The sequence below is a fragment of the Chenopodium quinoa genome, unplaced genomic scaffold (genome assembly GCF_001683475.1).
Source record: "Chenopodium quinoa cultivar QQ74 unplaced genomic scaffold, ASM168347v1, whole genome shotgun sequence".
Lineage (NCBI taxonomy): Eukaryota > Viridiplantae > Streptophyta > Magnoliopsida > Caryophyllales > Amaranthaceae > Chenopodium > Chenopodium quinoa.
The window spans coordinates 1,028,013-1,053,481 of NW_018743050.1; the positions used below are offsets into that span (position 1 = coordinate 1,028,013).

General features: G+C 36.2%; 3 protein-coding genes across 4 annotated transcripts; 1 reads left to right on the forward strand and 2 right to left on the reverse strand.

The window, feature by feature from the left end:
• Positions 1-8,400: 8,400 nt before the first annotated feature.
• On the reverse strand, positions 8,401-17,085 carry LOC110730865. 2 transcript variants are annotated; one of them, XM_021910696.1, is made up of 9 exons: positions 16,896-17,085; positions 16,686-16,737; positions 13,184-13,584; positions 12,717-12,837; positions 9,626-9,941; positions 9,306-9,378; positions 9,145-9,235; positions 8,984-9,063; positions 8,401-8,815 (listed from the first exon to the last, which is right to left on the reverse strand). In XM_021910696.1, exons 3-9 carry the CDS (start codon positions 13,289-13,291, stop codon positions 8,681-8,683), a joined length of 924 nt encoding a protein of 307 aa, XP_021766388.1. In that variant the 5' UTR covers positions 13,292-13,584; positions 16,686-16,737; positions 16,896-17,085; the 3' UTR covers positions 8,401-8,680. The 2 variants fall into 2 exon arrangements, with proteins under 2 accessions (XP_021766388.1, XP_021766389.1); XM_021910697.1 differs by lacking the exon at positions 16,686-16,737.
• Positions 17,086-19,483: 2,398 nt separating this feature from the next.
• On the forward strand, positions 19,484-22,680 carry LOC110730866 (protein MAIN-LIKE 1-like). Its single transcript, XM_021910698.1, has 4 exons — positions 19,484-19,611; positions 20,499-21,836; positions 21,917-22,342; positions 22,438-22,680. The coding sequence occupies exons 1-4, from the start codon at positions 19,543-19,545 to the stop codon at positions 22,576-22,578; spliced, it is 1,974 nt and encodes a 657-aa protein (XP_021766390.1). The 5' UTR covers positions 19,484-19,542; the 3' UTR covers positions 22,579-22,680.
• Positions 22,681-22,771: 91 nt separating this feature from the next.
• Positions 22,772-24,769, reverse strand: LOC110730867. Its single transcript, XM_021910699.1, has 2 exons — positions 23,544-24,769; positions 22,772-23,455 (listed from the first exon to the last, which is right to left on the reverse strand). Exons 1-2 carry the CDS (start codon positions 24,739-24,741, stop codon positions 22,833-22,835), a joined length of 1,821 nt encoding a protein of 606 aa, XP_021766391.1. The 5' UTR covers positions 24,742-24,769; the 3' UTR covers positions 22,772-22,832.
• Between the last annotated feature and the right edge of the window lie 700 nt (positions 24,770-25,469).

The window sequence follows — 25,469 nt, forward strand, 5'->3', positions numbered from 1 at the left end:
GAGGCCCTTATTAGTGTTGGCATGTCTTTGTTAGTTTGTTACTTATCTCATCCAAATCCACGCTAAAATTTGATGTGTTGATGCTAAGCTATGTGTAAGTGTGATAAGTTAAGTATGTGTACATGGTACTATACATGCAATGTTATGCATGCAAAGAATAACGTCTTAAATGTGTGATGACCTAGTATAATGCATAATGAGCTAGATAATGATAATAATATACCAAAAAGTAAGCCATTAGTACACTTATTTTCTCTGTTCCTTGCTTATTTCTTCTACCTATTGGTTTTTTATCTTTTAGAAGTCTTTAGGTCAATGCGACGATTTCTATCAGAAATTGAGAAATATAGCGACAATATTAAGGCTCGAGGTTTGTTTAAGGTGACAAAGGTCGATGAATCGGAGAAACCAAAGTGTTTTTTGATCCCTTGAGTTGGGGGTATGTTTATTTGGTTTTTAGAGAGTCAATCGATCTCAGAATCTCCTAGTATCGGGAAGGAAGCTCTAACCACTTGAGTTATCCCTCACTCTCTGAGTTGGGGGTACGTACTTGTAAGGAAATTAAAGTGTGCCACGAAAAAACAAGGGAATGAAATGTTGCTTTTATGATGCTTTTTGTCCGAATTTTTTTTTCTTTTTTTTTTATTGAAGACATTACTAGAAGAAAGGGAAGGGAATTGGTAAGGGGAAAAAGAAGTCGCACTAACATTAAAAATCTCTCAAATGAAAACCCTCCCCCCCCCCCCCTAAAAAAAATCCATGTATTGGTATTGTTATGAAAGTGTAATATATGGTTTAACCCACATCAAAATGTATAAATAATTTTGAGAAATTAAAATAAAACATAAGATCTTAAGTAATTTGTATTAGAAATATATTGATAAAAGTTTGTAAAATATGATAAGTATCGATGACTTTGTTGTAATTGTAATAAAAGGAAGGAGTATGAGTAAATTATAAAGGAGAACTTGAACTAAATGTGAGATATTATGCCCCCTCAAAATAATTTTAAGGTAATTATTATGCGAGGTCAATGATAAAAATCTCATTAGAAATTGAACAATATTATGAATATAACAATATATAGATGCAATATTCATAAAGCTTAACCCAATTTCCTATTCTTATAACCACAGCCCGAAAACAGAGTAAATCTGATTTCAGTTCTTCATAATTTTTATGCAAAAATTACATGGATGATCCCTTAAAATAAGCTTTTCAATGATATATCATAAGTCCAATTCTAATTTAAAATGAATGAGATATGATCAAATTACTAAATTCGATCTAAAACTGACATGATTGCACTTTTTTGGTCATATCATAGTACATAAAATATGATATTGCTTTGGTTCCAATTATCTTGAAAATTGGACTTAAAATTTCAATGTTCATTTTAAAATAAAAAAAATGTTCAAATTCAAATATTGTCATGTTCATATTTATTGATACTCATTATTAAATAATGCAATGATTATTATTAAAAATTTCAATGTTTATAAATTGAAAAGAATAATCCCACCTTTCGCCCATCTGCTCAAAATAATTCTACCTTTTTCGAATTTCAGAAATAATTCCACCTTGTAACCCCATCTTCCCAAAATGAACATTTTTACCTTCAACGTGTAAAACAAGTTAGATTTTTTTTTTTTTTTAAATTCCTCTTTTCTCACCTCAACCCTTTCACAGTTGCATCCATGTCAACCACCATAACCACCTCCACACCACCACCTGACCTCCTCCCAAAATCCTAATTCCAACCTATTCTCATCCCCACCCCCTTTCACCATTGACCTGACCTCCACCCACACCACCACCTGACCTCCACCCAAACAACTTCACTACACCAACAAAAAATCAATCTCGGTTCCTACCCTGCAACCCACAACCGTGCAGCCACCACCCCTAACCTCGCAACAACCAACCACCCTCCTCCATCCATGTCGGACCAGCAGCCACCAATCACACGCCACTAATCACTAGGGGTGTTCAAAAAAACCGGACCTGATTGTCCCGCCCCGATTTCCCGATAACCCGGTAAATACCCGATGGGAAATTTGGGGAGAAATTCTTTTTTTCCACCCAAACAACAAAACACCGAAGGCGTATGATTGAAGCAACAACGACTACAACAACAACAACACCAAAGGCCTCTCTTTCTCCGCCCCTATTCATGCTTAGATGTACAAGAAGATTACAAGTTTCCAATAAACATAATGGAGTATGTTTGTTAAGTAATTAGGGATGAATATGTATACCCATGTTATTGTGGGTTTTAGTGTTTTACAATTTAATTAGCACTAAATTAATTTTTATTGTGTTTGGATTAGTATATTCATTCTTGATTTGATATTAATAACGTGAAATTACTCTTTTTATTGGGTTTTTTGTTGGGATTGTATAACTTGTTCAACGTTCATATTATATTATACTGATAAGAAAGTTGTTTTGTTGTTTGCTTTTTTTTTAATAATTTTAATATTGTTGTTTTTTTTTTTACAAGAAATACTATTGTTAGTGTTGTATAATTTTATGAGATATTTTATACTAGTATATACGGAGTATATAAGAGAAATAAACATTGGTTTTCAGAAAGAAAAATAAACCTTTTTTCAAAAAGAAAAATAAAAAGAGATCCGGGTACCCTATGTCCCGACCCGAATAATTCGGGTACCCGGAACCCGGGTACCCGGGTTTTCGGGTACCCGAAAACCCGGGTACCCGGATTTGAACACCCCTATTAATCACCAATCACCTCCCACTCGTCGAATAACACCCAACTTAACCACACGCCACTATTCACCTCCCACCAGCTCGCAAACAACCCACAAACCCTATGCCTCTCCGCCGTATAACACCCACTACCTCAACTAGACGCCAATAAGCACCAAAACCGACAGCGCACCAGCGGCGTCGTGCCACCAATCAGCCAAACATCAATCCCGATAGCCTCCCATTTGAACAAAAATAGCGCTAGAATTTGCAACTCAACCTACAAATCAGCCTAAATCGGGGGTGGAGGTGGTTTTTGTGGGTTAGGTGGGGAGGAGGCTATTTCGCTGTCGATTCTAAACGTCGGCCGACTTCCATTTCCTTCCAGTTCAAGTGGGGCTTCGGGTTCAAGGTTAGGTGGGGGTTTCGGGTTGAGACGGTGGTAAAAGGGGCAGCGACAAGGGTTGTGATGGCGGTGATAAAGGGATGGCGGTAGGGGGTTGTGATGGTGGTGATGGTGGCAATGAAGGAGGTGGTCGTGGTGTTAGGAGAACTTTTTTTTTAATTTCTAATTGTTTTGTTTTTTTAAAATTATTTAAAATTAAGACCAATTATAAGGTGACAAGTGTCAAGTCACCTTCTAAAACAAGTTACTAATTTCATAAACCGGTAAAAGTTTCATTTTGGGAAGATGGGGTGACAAAGTGGGATTATTTCTGGAATTCGAAAAGGTGGGATTATTTTGAGCAGATGGGCGAAATGTGGGACTATTCTTTTCAATTTTTCCATGTTTATTTTCAAAAATTATAAGTTCAAATTCTAATAGTGTCATATTCATATTTTATATGTTCATTTTTCAGAAACTATAGTTTAAAACTGTATTTGATATAATTGTTAAAGAAAAATTGATCGTGTTATCAATTCATTAAAAATTCTTTTATGTTCATTATAATTTACTTAATGGTTATTAGAAATAGGAAAAATTACCGAAAATAATATAACCAGTCGCCAGTTTATTTATTTATTTTTAAATAATACAATCTTTGGATTATTTTGTAATAATATCTCACAAATAATACCTCAAAGTTGCAACTAAAAGTTAACGGAGGTAGTAATAAGGTTGTAGAGCTCTTCAATTATTAGGTTTGTCTTTGCTAGTAACTTTTTGATATTCTTTACATAAAATACTCTATCCTAAAAAAAACTCCAACATCTCTCACCATTAGATATGGTCTATAGGTGAAACTTCGCATTGCAAACTCTAGGTAAGAAACCCCCATTCCTAATATATAAGAGCTTCTTAGAGCACCAACAGTGGCAAGGATTGTAATCCTTTTAGAGCCACTTTAGGATACTTTTTGGTATCCTTACCAATGTTGGTTTAACACTGTTTCCTTTCCATGGAAAAAATAACTTCCTCGGCCCAAGCGCAAGATTGAGCAAGTATAAAGACAAAAAGTGGGTCATGTATTTGGCAAAAAGTGGACGAATTTTATATTACAACGGTAACTTAGCTGACAAGCAAGGCATGTGAATTCATTGCAATGCAATGATAAATTGAAGTTGCTTCATGACACTTGTCATGATATTATTGCATTTGAATTTTTTTTGCTTCAATTTTGTATAACTATAATATGTAAACAGTAACTTATTTGGAAAAACTAAAAACACCAATGTTTATGAAATTTTTTTTCGCTATATATAAAATGAGTATAATTTGTCCATATTTTCACAAACTTTCATTTTCAGTTAGAAAGTACTCTCCATATTTCCAATTCATATTTTCAGTTCCATATCTCCAAGTCATTTTTTCTTCATAACACTTCTACTGCTAATTTCTTTTTTTGACCAACATATCACTTTCAATTTCAAATACCCTTCAATATGGATCGTAATAATTCAAATAACGGGAATAATATGTATTTTCCAAATAATCCAAACTTTTAATATAATCAAAATAATCCTTCTTTTGACCCAAATTTATTGAGTAATCCTCATTTTCAAGCTGCTTTGCAATGGTTTAATAGTCAATCAAGCCCAATAAATGTCAATAATATTCCACAATGTCAACCTTCTTTCCCTTTTCCTCAAAATAGCTCGTCATCTCAACAATCTCTTGGTAATATGCCAGGTTTTCCCATTTCTGAACATTTCACTCAGAACATGGATGAACCACCGGGAGGTTTTGGTGGTAGCAATGCAACTCCAATAGAGGAGAGTGGTGATGAACATGTGGAACAATTAGTGGGGGCGCAACATCTAGAAGACATTAACGATGTTGATGTCGAAATTGTTTCCGAACAAAATGTCAACACCACTGGGCAAAGGAAAAACCAATCATGGAGCATAGATGAAGACAAAACACTTGTATCGGCCTACATAAACGCAGGGGGTGACGTACTGAGAGGAACCAAGACAAAGAGAAGTGGGTTATGGGTTGACATCTATAATCGTTATGAACGTTCTAGAATAGAAAACCCCGATGGATTGAAATAAAGGTAAGAAACATTAAATCTATGCAAAATCGATGGGATCATATCAATTTACATTGTAGTAATGGGTAGATGCATATGAGTATCATCATCGAACCAAGGGTAGTGGCGAGTCTAAGCAAAATCTGGAGAAATTTGCTCACAAAGATTATTACGCAACTAACAACAAGATGTTTTATTTATTGCACTGTTTTGAAGAATTGAGAAAATATCTGAAATGGGATCCATTTTTGGCCAAAGATCAATCTAATATGTTACCCGGTGGCCAACAAACGTCAACCGAAAGTGGGGGAAGCGATAAAAGATCACAACCTGATTCACCATCCGAGGTTGGAGGAAGAGGTAAAAGACCTGCTGGCATAAAACAAACAAAGATGAAAGGTAAAGCATCTACTACTTCATCTTCAAGTATAAATCTTGAAGCGTTAAACACAAATTTTAACGAAGTTGGTGATAAGTTGAATGACTTGGGTGGGCGACTTCTGGATCAGTTGAAGGAAAGAGATGAACTTAAAAAAGCACAAGTTGAAGAAAAGAAACAACAAAAGGACGAGGCCATGAAGTTTAGAATGTTAGAAAGGTTAATGCAGAAGCCCGTTCTTTGATGAAGTTGAATAAGGCCTCGTTCTTTAGAGTTGCTCTGCTTTGCTCTGCTGAGCCCTGCTCTGTTTCCTCTGCTCAAATCAAATCTGCTCTGCTCTGCTCTATTTTCAAATAATAATTAATAATAACAATAATAACTAATATTCAATAATAATAATAATTAATATTGTATTGATGATAATAATTTATTATTTTGAATAATTATAATAATTATTAATATTAATAATAATTAATATTTATTAATCATAATAATAATTAATAATAATAGTTATCATTATTAATATTTAATAATTCAAACTATTAAGAATTAATATTTAATAATATTATTAACTAATAATTTCTAATAATTATAACAATTATTTCAAATAAATAAATAATAATAATAATTAATAACAATTTCTTTTATAAACATTTGATATTAGATTCACAATGTGTAGAAACATTATATGTATGTGGGTATTGATTGTTAGTTCATTGAGTGAATTATTTTTCAAATCTTTACATACAATTTAAGAATTAAAAAAAAGAGATTGTTTTCAAGTAGTACTTTGTATATCATTATTATTTTTATGGTTAAAAATATATTATTAAGACAAATTTATAAGTAAAATCATTATTACTCATTAAATCATTTTATTTTAAAATTTTGGTAAAATAAATATAAGTAAACCATTGTTTTTTTTATCTTTCTACAATTAACATATGTTAAATATGGTATACATATATTTATGTTTTCACTCACCTAAATCAATGGTATATGCACCTAGTAATAGTAATAGTAATAATAATAACAACAACAACATTAATAATAATAACATTGATAATAGTATTATTAATAATAATAATAATAGTAATAATAATAATAATAATAATAATAATAATAATAATAATAATAATAACAACAACAACAACAACAACAACTAAAACAACAACAACAACAACAACAACAACATTAATAATAATAACATTAATAATAGTATTAATAATAATAATAATTATAATAATAATAGTAATAGTAATAGTAATAGTAGTAGTAATAGTAATAATAATAATAATAATAATAATAATAATAATAATAATAATAATAATAGTAATAATAATAATAATAATAATAATAATAATAATGATAAACACATTTTACAAACTTTAATAATAACTAAGTGCGTAAATAGGAGAGAGATTATATGGTGGGGTATATGTAGAAAGGAGAGAGTAAATGGGAAAGGATACTCATTGATGTTGGAAATACTCCCTCCGTTTTTTTAATATTTGCATCACTTGAGGATGCACAAAGTTTTAGGAGTGTAATAAAATATTGTGAGTGGGTGAATAAATTATTATAATAAAAGTAAGATGGTGACCATGAAAGAGAATGTATGTGAGATAAGATAACTAATTTTATTATTTAAGTGGGGACCATGGAGGAGAGATAAATGATAAAATAATTAGAGCGGGGTTTAAAGTATGAAAGAGAAATGATAAAATATAGTATAAAGTTATCAAATATAGAAGTGATGCATTTAAAAAAAACACTCATAAAAGAAAAGTGATGCAAATTAAAAAAAAAAACAGAGGGAGTATTTAAGAAAGAGGATAAGTAAAAGGATGGAAATAGTGAGAAGTGATGTGGAAGAAAGAGAGTGTGATGTGTCAAGTGGAGAAAAGGAGAGAGAAATTGGGAAAGGATTGTAGCTTCCTCTTGAATGCTGGTGCTCTTACAATTTCTCTCTCCTTAAGAACCCCATTACTATTGCTCTAACACAAAAACAAGCGTTGCACGTGCTTGGATAGTTAACCACAACTCTTCATCCTCATTTTAAGCACTACCTCTTTTTATAGGCACAAATGGGTATTTAATATGAGACAAAACATTTCATTTGTTACAAGTAAAAAAAAGCAGTGGTAGTATATCTAATATAAGTGTCTACATACAATATATAATACTCACTCCGTCCCCTTTTGATAGTCCCTTATGGGCAAACTTTAGTCTCAAAATGTTCACCCCATTTACTTTTTCCAACAACCATTAATATTAATTTTTTACCACAATTCTCTCCAATTTGCAACAATATTTGTGCAAATTTAAATTTATCATATAAATTTTGTTTTCCCATGTACTTTTATTACTTTATCTCTCTACTTTTTTGTATACCCAATGTCAATTTAAATTTTCAATGTACTTTTACTATTCTTATTTGTGTTTATTAATTCCCGTGAAAAATGTCCATAAGGGACTATCAAAAGGGGATGGAGGGAGTAGATGCAATTTGAAAATCAAGGTCGGCTTGTTAATATGGACTTAGGGCCTGTTCACATTTACTAAACTGAGCTGAACTGATTGGAGCTGAACTGAACTGATTGGAACTGAACTGAACTGAACTGAATTGAATTGAGCTGAAATGAATATTTAATAAGAGAGAGAAATCAAGAGCTGAACTGAACTGATTGGAGTTGAACTGAACTGAACTGATTGGAGCTGAACTGAAATGAAATTAAGTAAATGTGAACAGACCCTTAAAATGAACAAATAAACTCTCTATATTAAAAAGAATATTATAAATTTACAGACCATGCTTAATAAAGAAATCACAAGTAGAAGGTCAGAAATATTGTACTGAGGCAAGCTCTCAAGTAAAACATTAAACAATGATATCATTTATAACCTTGTTGCACCCTTCTTTTATTCAATAATTTTGCCAACAATTCCTAGATTTTTAGTATAGATCCAAAGATTAAGGAATGTTGGATTTTTATTGTATAAAAAAGGATAATCTCAAAAATTATAATACACCATCATCCCTCAAAATAATAGTTTTTCTTTTTCAAAAAAAATAAATAAATACTTTACATTTCATCAATTTACTAACTTAAAATCATACATTGGTGGAGCTCTCAGCAGCACGAATCCTCCAATAAAAAAAATGAATATACAGCGCGTTAAGGCTCAAGGCGAACGAAAATCCCAACACTGATGAAAGCATTACAGCATAGACTGCATTCAGATGAAGCTGCAACAGAGAAAGATATCAATTAGCAGCCTGTCCAATTTTTTCTGAGTAGTGGCTAAATGTAGTTGGAACAATGCACTTTCCATAAAAATTCAAGTAAAATAGTGGTTAAGAAACTTTTAGGTCCATGCAACACCCAAGAGAAACCCAAAACTTTGTAACACTCACCACACTGTAGAAAATACAAAGAATTACGGCCACAAATGCAAACTCTATAGCTGCATACGTCCATACATACTCTCTAATTGCTGAATCAAAAGGAAAATTACATTAATAAGTTTATTGATAAATAAGTCTATTGTCATTCGCATTCAATAGGAATGTCTTACCTAGGAAGACAGCCAGCATTGATGCCACGAGGCCCAATGCAAATGCAAATGGTGCTGCAATCACAACTGCTCGAGTCTTTAAATCTTGGATCTGCATTTGGCCACGAAATTAGAGAGGCAGATGAGCATGGGAGTATGTTTGTGTAGCAATAATGTCTTACCAACAGCTGCTCAATGAAGAAAAAATAGCATATTATGCTTATTATGGCCAGCACCACAAAATCTTGCCAAGCACTGCAGAAAATGTCAAAAATATTACCAACATTTGCAAAAGTAGCATTATTAGATAAACAGCAAAATGACTGCTTGATTCATACCTCTTGACACAAAATTCACCTTTTTTTTTTTTTTTGACGGGAAATTCACATGTTAACTCTTAAGAAATAAAGTTTTAGCCGAGCAGATCCATACAAAGACAATAACTGAACCAGCCAGCTAGGTAATACAAGCTATGTTATACCCATCAAAAATATAAACTCACCTAAATGATCGAGAAGTTACAGCCTGGTGACTTTGGACTGGTCCATTGTTCCTCTGCACATCAGAGGAAATTCTAAGCAAGGTCACTGGTAAGTTAAGAACCTCTTGCCCACATACATCACATATCTTATTTCTCTTAATACTAAACCATTTCACTGCACAATCTTCATGTATTAACTGTAGGGCACCTTTACAACTACACTCCATCTTAAGAGTATTTTCTTCTTCACAAGCCTCGAAGCAAATCCTGCAAATTGCTTCATCTTCAGGAATCTCTTCATCATTATCACAACCAGGTGAGGCAGGAGTTATTTGGTCTGACCACGGAGACAAAAATGACTTGGTGTTATAGCATAAATAAAAAAATTAAAATAAAAAAAACAAGTCTCACTTCTGTTTCAGTTGCATCTACCCATATATATTACCAAACACTAATAAATCTATACTATACAATCTATAAGCACTCCTAGGCAAGTCCATTCACTGCCACTCTTCCTCCTTAGTTGATTATCATTCCACATCATCATACAATTAAATTAATAAATGACCATATGATAAACAAAATTTGATAAAAGTATTTACGCATATTTATTATTAAACATGATATAACTCAAGGCGTCACCTGGACCCAAAAATTAGTTATTACATTTAACAACTTGTAGCAGTCATAAATTCATAGTTCTTACCCTGGCAACAGGAAGCGAAATACTTATCGGTTGACAATAGTATGCCAAACGGACATGTAAGTATGTAACCCATTACCCAAACAACAACAACAAAACACTAGGCTCTAAGTGATTAGGGTAGGCTGAAATAAATCATTATAAGGAACTGTGCGAGAATGAGAGTGGAAGAAAACGAGAGAAAACACAGGGAGCTAATGGCAGTGTAAATGGAAATAAAAAAATAATTATAAAGTTAAAATTTGAGGAAATTTCAAAGGCTAAGAAGAGATGTTAATGAAGGAAATGTGGCCTCAATTTTTACTGCAATTACTAAATAAAGGATCATTATGGGGATAACAGGATAATTAGTTCTGATATTTTGGTGGGCATAATGTCTTGCTAGATACCAATTATCATCTGTGGACGATTAGCTCACTGATAATTAACTGGATCCTATATGAGTCACACAATAGTGACGGGTCAAAGCAAACACATCAAGCCCATGTTTGGGCTTAGTGGTCGGTTGAGAGGAGTAAACCAAGGGAGTTAGTTCTAAATTGATAATAAGATTACATACATTGATGGATAAAAATGAGAGATATTGTAGAATTATTCCACAACACAAAGAATGTTATTCACTCTCTCTCTCTCTCACTTATAACCAGCGCTCCCTTTCTCCCTAAACGCAAGGTAGATTCATTGATCCGTGCGTGTGGAACAACAACAGAGGAGCAATGTGTAAGGCTCTAATCTCCAAGCAAGAGCTCGAACGTAACATTGGAAACATGCATCAAAGGTTGTATTCCTAATTTGTTTTATGATCCATGTTATTTATATGCATGTGTTCCGTTTAGGTATTACGAATATGAATATTGAAATTACACTAATAACACCTAAACCCACAAAATAAAGGGACTAAATAACATTTAAAATAAAATGTGGGGCGGTAAAAATTAGAAAGGTTTGGGAAACCTTAAGAAAGTAAATTATGCTTACAGGAGAAAGTTTGCACAGCAAACTAAAGATGAGGAAACAGAATGTATATATATAAAGTTAAGAAGAAAGTATAACTAATTAAAGTAGAATAAAATAAACATATACAATTTACAATAAATTAAGACAGAGAGATAAATGAGACCAAAATCCTAGTACAACAAGAATTTTAACAATAGCCAAATTCATACAGTATAAAGTAGAATTTACAGTAAGATAAATGAGCGATTGACAGTGAGCTCTCGACACAGAAAAATATTTCAGATAATCAAACACTAGAATTATGAAAACAGTCCTTTTCTGTAAGAAAAAGTAACTCGTATAAATCCTCCATTTACAATATTAAATTTACACTGGAAAATTCAACCAACTACAACGAAGACTTCCTGAAATCACTTCCCTGAGTCCCTCTATCAATATAATGAATGGGATAAAGCCCCTTAACTCACATTGCTATAGACTCTTTTCTATCCTATATTACATTTTCCATTCTTTTTTTGTTGCTTAGCCCTGAATATTGTATCTTTTGGTAGTCTTTCGTTACTATTTGGTAAGAATTTGGTTCTGTTTATGTTTCTGATGTGAAAACGGGGGAGCCTATCGAGTCACACCACGAAAGTCAACTGCTTTAGGGGGGAACAAGGGATGTTCCCGATGATGCCCCTCCAACGGTCAAGTCAGTAAATGACTTTAGAGAGAGAGAGAGAGAGTGTTTTGAGAGAGAGAAAAAGTAGAAGATTAATTCTAGTAGACCCCTAAGTCAACATGTGATTAACCAAATATACTTGGGTAATTTACTACTTTTGTTGTAAAATTCTTCTTTATTCTCACAATTCTTATGTAAGGTATATTATTAAAGGTGATACAGAGAGTAATTGTTTTAAAAGGTATATTATGTGATGATTAATGTATACTGTATGAGGCATGTGAAAGTGCCTAGAAAGTTGTTAGTTTAAGTTAAATATAATTGTGATATGTATCTTATTAGCTTTAGGATGGCAATTTTCTTACTCACAGAGTTATTTGAAATGGAGATATTCATATTTCTCTTGCATATTGGATCTTTTATTCTCTTACTTATCCCAATGAAGTGAAACCTAATGTATTTGAACGTAAAACAGCGCAATTTGCGCAATATTTTTCTTAAATTCAAGCGTTGAGAAAATGTATTTCAGAAATCTATGAATCTTTAGTTCTATAGAGCAGAAATTGTTAATTAATGTAGTTTACAAAGAAAATTATTGAGAATACTGGATATAAAGGCCCAGAATCTAAATACTCCCTCATTTGCACATTTTTTATGTTAAAATCAAGTTCCGAAGAGATTAAAATTTAATAAAGTGTTGTCTTTTGATACACGTAACTACTACTAAAAACAAAGGACTTACAAAAAAAATTAAAATAAAAACACGAACAAAAAAAAAAATTACTTACCATCAGGATGATCAGGCTGATTCTGCACAATACTTGCCGCAAATGATGGGGACCTCACGATAACAATATTTCTGCCAGGTACTGACAATGACCTTGTAACGTTTTTATGAACAGCCCCTTTCTGCTAGTCCAAAACTGAATTAGAAATTCATCTCTATCACCGTAGTTTTAAAATCAAGCTAGTTAGAGGAACATGAAGAAGATTCTTTGTAAAAAATTCCATGGTAGTGGCATAAGAACCAAAAGAAAATCTCAGAACCTAAGGGTGCAACCGTGCAAATCATTAATTCTAATAGACGAAGACTCAAGTGTATCATTTTCAGGAATTGTACATTATGTCTAGAGTAAGTGACCAACATGAGATGGAGAAGCTTGATCATACGGTCAAAAACTGCATACAGATGTTACATACTATAAAATTAAATAAAAAAAATACTTTGTAAAAGGGAAAGAACGTAATAACCTACATATGATCTCTGATTTTCACGTGCAGTTCTTGCAGAAGCAGGGGTAGTAACTGAAGGGGATGATTCAAATGCAGGTCCTGAAAGGGAAGAACATCTTGTCCCCCACATGGCCCTGGACAAAGATGAACTTCCTGCGACTGCTTGTGGATTTGAATTTAAGAGGCGGCTTTTCTCACCATCAGGAGGATTACTTTTCTTCTTGAAGCTTAAACCACGTAGGATACTTCCTGGAGATGATGCACCACATTTTGATGAAATTTGAGGCTGAAGTGAACCCCACCTTGAAAATTTGTATATACCAGAGGCTTTATAGGAATTTGAAGAGAAAGTTTTGGGATTTCCCGTTTTGAATCTGAAGTTCACTGTTGTTCACCAACTGTATGCAAATCATAAGAATTCACCTACATGTAACACCCCTTTCAGTGAAATTCCTCTGATCTCATCATTATCTAATCAAAAACTGATTCTGAATTGAACTAAGCATTATCAAACTTTGATCTTAGTAATTGCAAGTCTTTAATTGACTTTTACAGCCCAAATATCAGGTACACTATGTATATTGATAAAAGTTCATTCTTGAACCATTATCTATAACCATAGACAACACATTTCAATAACATTTCACTCCTGCACCACAATCTGTAGACTTAATCAACAAAGTTCATGCAAAAAGAACAAGGGTCATTTTGGGCTGATTGGTTATCATCTTACTCTAATACTATTCAGTTTCCTTGAAAATGGGCTGATTACTGCTACCAATTATCATAGACTAGCTAATTACTTGTGGATTTACATTTGTCTAGATAGGGGAATCCGGAGGGATCCATATCCCCTTGTTTGGAGATGTTTACTAGGAAGGAAAGGGAAATAATCAGTGTAGGATTCACTTTCCTCTCCCTTTTGAATGAAATCCTTCCAACGTCGAAAAGATATGAAATCCGTCAAACTACAAATCTGATTCGTTTCAACGAAACATAATTTTTGGTCCACCTAATCATGTACAGAAAGCAGGGAGTATTATTAATTCAAAAGTGCAGAATCAGCTAATACAAAACTAGTAGCTTCATGAGACACATCCTCAATCCACACACGAAATACATTACAGTTTTTGCTCAATTGTGCTAGCTTATGGGCCAATTTGTTACAATTCCTCTCTGCATGAGAGTACCTAATAGAGCATCACAGCTTTGCTAACATTAAAATATCACAAACAATAAGACCAAAACAACTGTTTTCATATTTCTTCTGGTCAAGTTGATGAAACAGTTTAAGACTGTCAGTCTCCAATTCCACGCGTGTAAGACCAGCCTCAACAACAATTTGCAATGCATGTCTAGCTGCTATGGCCTCAGCAACTTTGACAGAACCCGCACCCTTCACCACATAGCACGTAGCAGCCATGATATCATCCACACAGTCCCTCATGACTCCTCCCAGACCAATCTTCCCATCCTTGAATTAGCATAATAAAAGGACTAAACTTGTTTTAAATTAGCATAATCAACTTTTACTGGCCATTGGCTGTTTAATTCCTATTTATTATTCCTCGTGTTTTAAATGTTTTACTTGTTTAATTTTGTTGATTTGGCTATTAAGTTCTAGGTTGGTGCTTTATTTTTTAAACGAAATTTTGTTGACATGTTGCATATTTATTCTATTTGATTATTGTATCTTGGAGGTTGGAGCTTATGCTTTTGACATTACTAGTTGTTAGTTGAGGGCTTGAGGGTATTGGTTCACTTTTACAGAAGAGTAGTTGTTGTACCGAAACAACTCATCGACATTTTAGGCTGAGTACTGGTTATGGTAGTCGATAACATCAAAATAATAACGGTAATTTAAGGATTCACTAGTCATAGAATTTTAGTCAAATAAATAATTAAGTGATTAATAAAACCTAATTTCTTCGTTCGTCCTTAAATAAAAGCCACATTTCTCTTGAGCACAAGATTAGAAGAGAAATTCTAGTATATATTATTGATTAGCAGTTGAATTTTTTTATTTTTTTATTTTTTTTTCCCCTAGCTTGTTATTTTTAGGGTAAGTGAGAGAAAGTCCAGTGGGGGTTGAAGGGGGTTTGTTGATAAAAAGTGTATAAGTGATAACTTCCACCCAAATGAGGAAGGGAGCTTTTAATAAGGTTCAATAATTTGGGAGAAATAGAGCTTCGATTTAGGGAAGGAGAGATCACTTAAAACAGTGAGAAAATTTATTTTGACATGATATCACTGCCCATCTTAAGATACATATAATACAAACAGATTTAATGATGAAGAAAGAGATTCCCAAGTTAATGAAGGTCTCTAAAATAGTATATATCTAATGGAGAGGAGCTAGGGAAGTATTTCATAACAAGGGGAATAGTTTCAAAGATCATTACAGCAACATGTATTTACATGTATCTAGGACTCTCCTGCTTTCTAGTTTTTTAAACAATTAGAAACACATATACACCAATACGGCAATACACCCATCACACATTCCAGCTTCTTCACCATCACCAACTTAAAATCCCAAAAAATTTCAAATCAGTAAAGCAATCAATGATACTTTTATAAATTCCCTTCTTTTGTTTCATCCCAGTATCATGCCATATGTTCATGTGAGGTACGAGTCGTTCAAAATTAACTTTTACATCCTCAAGCTTACCTACGCTCTAATTATATCCATCTCATATCAAAATAATGAGCTCCAATGATTGCTCCATTTAAACCAATCAGCCTAAACCATTCTTCAAGAAGCACAAAAATTAGCTACGCTATAATGTCGACTGTAAAAGAGATAAATAAAGGTCTGATATTGAAGGCGTCTATACCTTTTTTAGCTTCAACTCTAAACTTAAAACATCATGTTTAACAAAAAAACAAAGCCCTCAAAACAAGAATGGAAATTTCTCGAGTTTTCAGCTTTCCCACATTTTGTTAAATAAGAATGAATACTAATAAAATTTACAATTTGCCACATTTTTAAAACTTATCTTCAATAATCATAGCATACAACACAATAACACATATTATTGCAGGGTATGTTGCTCGGACACTTCATCTTCCCTCAAATACCATGTCAGATCCTCAACACTCGGACAAGAGTACGACACTTAGACCCGTTACTTTGGACCAAAGTCATGAAATGTTTTCACTACATAGTCAAATTGAACACTTGGACATGTACCCATGTCTAACACGAGTGCCCAAATCCAAGCAACACAGTGTGTTCACACATCATGATCTTGTAAACAATAAGAATCACAAATATACCCAAAGTTGTAAGAATCAACAAGAATTTGATCCTTGCTAAATTCAGTGAAGCTATCAAAGAAATCACATGATTATCACTTAATACAAAATCAATTCCACAACATTGAATAAGTATTTTTTTTTTTTGAGAGACATTGAATAAGTATTATTTCAAGCTTTTGATGGGAAAAAAACATATAATAAAATCAAACACAGAAGAACAAAAGCAAAATTAATAAATAAATAAATAAATAAATAAAAAATACCCAAATAAGATTCCAGCAAAAATCATCAGTTGTTATCAAAATCGAAACGTACCTAAAAAAGTTCAAGCAATTATCAATAAACATATTTAATCAACTTAAAAAAAAAAAAAAAAAAAAAAAAAAAAATTCAAGCAATCACAAAATTGATGAGCAATCAGATATCGATTAAAAAATTGAAAAACCAATATAGATTAAATCAAGAGAGATAACCTGTTCGGAATCATTCTCGGTTTTAGAAACGCAAAGATCGTGAGATTGTTGTTGCATTATTTGCTCCGAATATTAATACGAAAAGGGAGAGAGACAAAGCTTGAAGTTGGATGTTTGTCGGAAGTCTAAAGTGTAGATCATAAAGAGTAAACATTAGTCTCCCCAAGTCAAAAGTGTAGAGCATAAGGCACTAGGGGTGCTAAACCTTCGAGCCGAGCCCGAATAGTGGTAGGCTCGGCTCGAGCTCGTTTGCCTTGATGTAAGCTCGGTTCGAGCTCGAAGCTCGACGAGCTATCGAAAGATAGGCTCGGCTCGAGCTCGTGACACAAGACGCAGGTTCGGCTCGGTTCGAAGCTCGACTCGAGTTCATTTTTTTTTTTAAAAATTATTATTGGCTTGAGCCCAGACTCGAATTTATATTCAGGTGGTGTTCATGCTGTGAGTTGAACGATTGTGCTGGTGAAATTGTGAGCCTGACGGAGTGACGGCTGTGCGTGAGAAATGAGAAATTGAGAATGAGGTAAAAGTAAAACTATAGCCAAGTTAATCAAGACATGAGCTGTAACTGTAAACCACCAAACCCCACTAACAATGCAAATTTTTTATTTTACTTGTATTTTTTTAATAAATGAATGAATATTGAAAGCTTTATTAAATACTACTGCTCGAAGTATACTACTCCACCATGTAATTGCATCAGATTTTATTAGACCTGGCAATCCTGACCCAGACCCGATGACCCGACCCGAATGACCCGACCCATAACCCGAAATCGACCCGAAACCAAGTGACTCGAAATCGACCCAAAACCCGAAGTAACCCGACCCGACCCATACCCGACCCGAAGTGGAACTGACCCGACCTTGACCCGAAACCCGAAATGACCCAACCCGAAACGACCCGACCCGAAGTTGACCCGAGACCCGAAGTTGACCCGACCCGAAAATGACCCGACCTTTAACTTCTTTTAGTAAATAATTATATAAGTTACTACCTCCGTTAACTTTTTTTTTTGTAATTTTGGAATATTTTATATCTCACAAATAATACCCCAAAGTTACAAATAAAAGTTAACGGAGGTAGTATAAAAAGTTTATATTAGGAAATTATACATTAAAATAGACCCAACAACATCTTACATGACTACATTGACTTTCATATAATAGCTAAAAAAGATGGTCAAAGTGAGATGTGTGAATAGTGCAAAATGTCAAATCGTTAAGAGTAATTTGGGACGAAGGGAGTACAAGAATAATTCAAAGAAATTATTACAACAATGACAATGATAATAAGAGTACGTATTAAACTAAGATCAATAAGAGAGTGAGGTATAACTCAATTAGTTCTTCTTAGTTTCACGAGATCCTGAAAGTGATTCTTAATAAATAAATATAGTGAGTTTTTCGTCAATAAATAAATAAATATATATACAGAGTTGAATTTAACCCAATGAATCACCCGAATATGACTCGACTAGAAGTTGACCCGACCCGAATTTGACTCGGAAATTGGACCCGAAAATTGACCTGACCCGAACTGACCCGACCCAAAAATTGACCCAACCCAAACCGACCCGACCCGATTATCAGTCGACCCGAAATCAACCCGAAATGACCCGACCCATTCCCGACCCGAATGACCCATTTGTCAGGTCTAGATTTTATACATCCATATTTTTATATATATAAAAAAAATTATCAACAATTTTATAATATATATAAGCTTCTTATATTTTAATCAAGCCTGTTTACGAGCTTTTCGAGCCGAGCTTTGACTTGCTCGACTTGGCTCATTAAGGTTCCGAGCCGATCTAGAACCCGAGTTGAGCCTCGTCGAACTGAGCTTTGACTGAACCGAGCTCAAACAGTTCACAAATAGCTCAGTCTCATTATCACCCCTAAGCATAACAATTGAGGGGCCTTTGAAATGTAGGAGTGCAAGTTTTGGGATTAAAATGTGGTAATCATAAAAGTATTTAATATATTTCTTTTTTTAGTACTCCTTTTGTTTTTTTTGTAAGTGTTACAGTTTGACCGGCACATAGTTTTAGGCAATTTAATTGACTTAAATAAAATAAAAGGTAAGTGGGGTAATTAGAGTATTAAAAAATTGTAAAGAAAAGATAGTGGGGTTAATACTTTATTTAAAAGTAATGAATGTAAGAGAAAAAAATATAATAAAAAAATAATACTCCTTCCGTCCCTTTATTACATGTCTATATTTCTTTTTTGGGTGACCAAAATTAAGTGTCTATTTCTATTTATAGGTTGTACTTTTTACAGTATTATTCTCTTTTTGATGATTTGTCATCATTTTTTTTTCTTTTTTGTACGTTAACATCAATTTCCAATACTTTCTCTCTCCTAATTCCCAACCACTTTTTCTTTCTCTCTATCTCTATCTAACCCCACATGCTATTTATACTCTAAACTATTACTTTTAACGAATCTTTAACTTTCTTAATTCCCGTGCAAAATGAAAAATAAGCATGTAATAAAGGGCTCAATTGCTAAACATCGCCCGCGAATCTCCACATAAAGCCCACAAAATTAGAGTGAATTGTCACTTTTGCCCTCAAAGTAAAAAACACAATTTCTTCTCTCAATTCTCTACTTCCACTTTCTCTCTCTAAAAAACTTTCCGAGCGATGTCGAGGCGGCCCGGCAAGGAAGTGGCGGCACAGGCGGCGGGTGGACAGCGGTTTTCCGGCGAGAAGGTATTTTTTATTAATTTTGTGTTTAAAAATTAAAAAAAAAAGGTCGGAGGCGGTGGTGGCGCCTAGGCCAGACGCCACCACCACGGCGGCGGCGTCTAGCCCAGACGCCACTACCACGGCGGCGGCGCCTAGGCCAGACGCCGTGACGGTGGCGGTGGCGTCTGGCCCAGGCGCCAGAACCACGGCACCGGCGTCTGGCCTAGGCGCCGCCGCCGTGGTAGTGGCGTCTGGGCTAGACGCCGCCGCCACCGTCACGGCGTCTGGCCTAGGCGCCGCCGCCTTTTTATTTTTTTTTTTTAATTTTTTTTTGGTTTTAAATTTGAAATTTAATTTTCGAAAATAATTATTTTTTTTTTGATTTTTTTTTAAATTTGTTTTTCTTTTTTTTAATTTTAAATTTTATGTTTCTGATTTTTTTTTTATTTTGTTTTAAATTTTGTTGGTTTTTTTTAAAAAAATTTTATGTTCCTCTTTTTTTTTTTTAATTTTTAATTTTATGTTCTTGTTTATTGTTCTTGTTTTTTTTTTTTTGAATTAGTTTTTTTACTTAAAAAAAATTTTATGTTCCCTTTTTTTTGTTATAAATTTTTTTTAAAATTTTGATGTTCTTCTTTTTTTAAGTTTTTATAATTTTATATTTTTCACTTTGTTTTTTCCAATTTGTTTTTTTTGGGTAATTTTTTTTTTTGCTTTGTTTTTTCCAATTTTTTATTTATTTATTTATTAGGTTATTAATTTTTTTATTTTTAGGTTGTTAATATTTTGTAATGTTTTTAATTTATTTTCCATCATATGTATATTGTTTTATTTATTTATTTTAATTACTTTTTTTATGTTTATATTACATGTTTATATTGCATATTACATGTTTTGTTATTTTGTGTTAGGCATCGTATTTTCGTTCTGGGGCTGGGAAGAGTATGGACATTATGAGAAGTACGATGAACTCAATGGAGAGCTCGGGGCCCAGACACGTTAGATCCCGTGGTATTTCGGCCTCGGCTCGTAGAGAACGGGTGCACTATTCTGAGGATGATGAAGATGATGATGGTGATGAGGAGGAGGAGGAGGAGGATGCAGATGAGGATGTGGACGATCAGAGTGGACCATATGATGATTACGGTCCATTCAGTCAGAGGCTTGATGATGTGTATGAGACGCGTAGGGTAGACGTGCGTAAGGGTAGAGATGGTAGATTTGTTAGTAGATCTGGCACATCATCTGCGTCCACTGTGTCTGCGGTTAGCAGAAAACGGTCGAGGGCCGTTAATGATTCTTGGGTGGTGAGGGGCGAGGTGGCTGGGGGACCTATAGACGGGAGTGTGATTCCTAGCTTTCTAGGACACATCGCTACCCGTATTTGGGAGGACCAAGAGCGGGCTTTGGATAGCGGCATTTTGAAATGCCAAACCCGGGAGAGGACTTGTAACTTCTTGTGTAGTTGGGCTGAGGCTTGGCCGGAGGAGAGCGAGATGGTCGGCCGATTGAGGGCCACTAGAGTGAGCCACCTTCCTGCCACCATGCATGAGAGGATTGACTCGACGCTGATCACGGCTTTCGTTGAGCGATGGCAGCCGGACACGAACTCTTTCCACCTTCCGTTCGGTGAGATGACGATCATGTTGCATGACGTCGAGGCCATCCTTGGGATTCCCGTAGAGGGAAACCGAGCATCTGTTGTCACAGATGCGGATCAGGCAGATTTATTGGCGGAGCTGTTGGCGGTGGATAGGGCTGCGCTGTACACAGCGGCACTTGGTGTGTGGGATCACGGCGGTGTTAAGATCGCAGCAGTTTTGCAGCGATGTTTGCACCCCACTTCACGTAGGACGCAGGACACACAGCTGGCTGCATATGTTTTTCTTCTTCTCGGGTGTACCTTGTTTCCGGATAAGAGCGGAAACAAGCTCAGGCCACGCGACATAGTTGACGCGTGTGAGCCCGACAGAGTAGGCCAGTTTTCTTGGGGGTCGGCTACATTAGCGTACATGTATCGCCAGTTAGGATTCTCGAGCCGGGCTGATGCGGCAGGTATCACTGGATGTATGACGTTGTTACAGACGTGGATATACGAGTATTTCCCGGCGTTTCGACCACACCGCGACCCGGTTCCTATTGGGGATGGCCAGCCACGTGCCTGTGCGTGGAGTCCGCGTGTCGAGAAGAAGTCCATTGACCGCCTGCGATCGATACGGTTATTGCTTGACAGGATGTCCCCATTAGAGGTAAAGTGTTTAAATTATTTCTACTTTTATAGTTTGATGTGTTTATTGTATGAATCTTACTAATTTTAAAAAATGTGCAGGTGAACTGGATGCCTTTCGGCCAGAACCCTAGTAATAGGGTACCCAGGACCCTCTACACGGGACTGATTCAGTATCGTGAGATCGTAGAGGCGTACATGCCGCAGCGCTGTCTTCGCCAGCTTGGATATGTCCAAGTTGTTCCTCCTCCACCAGCATGGCCCAGTAAGGCCGTCCGATCTGCGTCGTTGAAGGAGTACGTCGTCCAATGGCCGGCAAGCATGATTGGCACGTGGGAGCAGTTTCCGATGGTTGCCCGCATATGGATTGAGCAGTTGCAGCGGCCGCCAACTGGGGTGGCTGCCATGTGTGACCAGCACTACATGGAGTGGTACAACCGGCACTCGCACCCGAGGTTGATCAGAGACGTCCACCACGGCGACGACGCCGATGATGATGATGTGCCACCGCCCACTGCCGTGGATGCGGTACGTCTCATAAAACATTTGTAGTTGTGTTTTTTTTCATATAATACGTCTCATAATACGTCGTTATTGAATTTTATGTGTTTTGTTATGTGTAGTGGATGGGAAAGATGACGCAGTTGGGACACAGACTTTTTGAGGAGAGGGACAACATGACGACTGCAACAGGCAGAGCTGTTATTGATGAACTGGAACGGGCCCTTGAGCAGTGGCAGTGGGCGTCACAGAGAGATTATTGATATGTCGGCAGTGCATTTATAAAACATTTTCCTAGTTGTTTGTAAAAGTTAACATTATCTGTTCTTATAATTATTATTTTAAGTTCTTAGAATTTGACATTATATTTTTAGTTTTTATAACTTTTATTTTAAGTTGTAATTAGTGGGCATACGAAAACTAAATACAGGTTCACATTTAAATGGGAAAACTAAATACGAAAATTAGAATCCGAAAATTAAATAAATGGGAAAAACATAGCAATAGCAATATTAGGTCACATAGAAAAGGCAACTAGATTGTTCCACTGCTGCACCCGGTCATGATATAACGCATCCCAGCCCTCTACGCTTGCTGTACGAATGGTGTACCACGTTGGTATAATCGGTGGGACCGGAAAATCGGGTGACAGGTCCAGTCGGATGAAATGTCTGTATGACGGCCCCAGAAATCCAATAGCAACCTCTCTTACCGGTCTGGTGACGGTCTCACGCGAACACCAAGGCAGAACCGTGGTACACGGATAGTAAGCTCGACCATGCAAACCAAGGCCGAAATGCATCACTGCACACTTGTAGATGTTTGCAACGGCGAAGAGATCAAGGGGCGCGTCGAACCAATGATTTTGACCGCAACGTCCTCCTCCCCACCGGATACGCTGCAGAGACCTATCCAAGTCCTGTCCGTACACGTGGCGATAAACAGCTCGGTTTGAGGCGATTTCACTGTACATCAACTGACGCACTAAACCGTAGTTGTCTTCACCCATCTGAAACACATCAGCCACAACCCGAAATCCACAGTTACCATCTGCAACCACATCATTCCACCCGTCCAGGAACGGCATCATGATGTTAGGGATCCTGTCTTTATATGGAAAATGTTCAATGTCCATTCTGCCTGTTGCACACATCAAAAAACACAATTAACAAGTTAGCAGAAAACTAAACAAACACTCTAAAAAGTAAATTAAACTAAAGTACCGTACCGGTGCCGGGCATATTCACCGACGAAGATGTTTGACTACCACTTGATGACGATGTACGACCACGGCCACGACCACGACCACGACCACGAATGTACTCAAACGCACTCCTTTCCCGCCGTGGTTGTCGGCCCCGTGGTCGCTCGACCCCCTCAGGTTCCTCATGATCCAAGCACGACGAGTTGAACATGTCATGAAGTACGTGGGTAGCACTACGAATGACTGAAGGGTGGCTGGAGGACACTTGGTCAAACATCGAACGAAACTGCTCCAACTCCTCCTGTTCACGGTTGACTGTCTGTGGAACAGCATGCTCTCCGATAACGAGCGTCCGCCAGAATGTATGAACCTGATCAACATGTAACGACGCCCTATCTTGCGTAATTACGCGGTGAATGGTGCATGCACAAGGTAGTCCATGAGTCACCGATATAGCACATCCGCACCGAATAGCCACTTCATCACCCAACTCCCTCATCCTGGTGTGCTCGCTCAGAATCAACCCCAAGCAGTAGTGTGACACACGACCATGGAGAATCTTAAATATGAAATGGCTATACATCGTGCCATGTCGCCGTCTGGAGTCCTCGAGAGAGTTCTTGATGCCGTTCCTCTGAGTATCAATAGCCTTGTTTATTCTCTCGAACAGTGTATCCAGAGCAGAGGTGGAAGAATCAATCCAGTCCTTCAGAGCTCTATGAGCGCTCTCAACTCTACATGTAGTAGTGTTTCCAAAATGAAGAACTTGGTTTGTCCAATATTTGACAAACTTTTCCCTCTGAGGCACCCACTGCTGCATCACATAGTCTACGATTGCCGGGCACCATTGGTATGCATCCTTGAAGTTATCCAAGGCTCGGTCGTACTCTGCCTCCGTGGTAGCTTGCAGGATCTTCCGCCACTTACCATTTACCAATCTCTCTGCTGAATCTAAGTTCTTGTTGAAAAGGTTGTAGGCTTTGACTTTCACGCATTTGTTGATGTGCCATGTGCACAGTAAATGGCTCGACTCCGGAAACAGCTCCGCTATAGGGGCAAAGAGACCTCCCTCACAATCGCTGACGATGGCCGATGGCTGAACACTTGGGCCGATGTAATTTCTCAACTTCTCCAACACCCAACGGTAACTCGCAACCGTCTCATCCTTCATAACTGCATAACCAATCAAAAAGTTCTGGTTCGTTGGAGTCATCCCAACCATCTCAACCAGTGGAAACTTATACTTGTTTGTCTTGTACGTTGAATCGATCAGAATCACAGATGGCCAAGACGAAATCATATCAGCACAATCAGGATGCACAAGGAACAAATGAGTCACCTCCGATGTGTCTTCATCAGATTCAAACCAGTACAGGTAACCACGTGCTTGTGCCTGGTGTAGAAGCTGCTGTATAGGGTTCCTTCCCTCTGACCGTTCAAACCTCAATTTATGTCTGACGTTGTAGATGTGTCTTCGGTTTGGCTGGTCTTCAGGAAATTTCTCCAACACAGATGCTAATATTTTAGCAGGCTTCACTTGAGCATCACTCATTTCTTTTACAATTAGTTTCGCAGCAGGACTTAGGCCACTTAACTGTCGATGACCCACTTCATATGCGATCATCTCATGGTTGTGATACCCCCATTTACCGTAACTCTTCACTTCCCAACCGTCACCCCTTTGCTGTTGTCGAACCTTTACTCTGAACTGACACCCACAACCTTTCCGCTTTGTATCAAACCGAATCGCTTGACTGAAATCTCGTTCCTCCCTTTTGCGATAACGGTCGCATCTCAAAATGCGATCCATTCTACCATCCCGTTGAGATTTATGAGTTGCTACTACTAAACAAAAACCTGATCTAATTGCAACCTGTTTCGCCCAATCAACCGCTTGTTGAGCATCTTCGAACAGACCATCGTGTACAAAAATCCCACTATAATCATTTC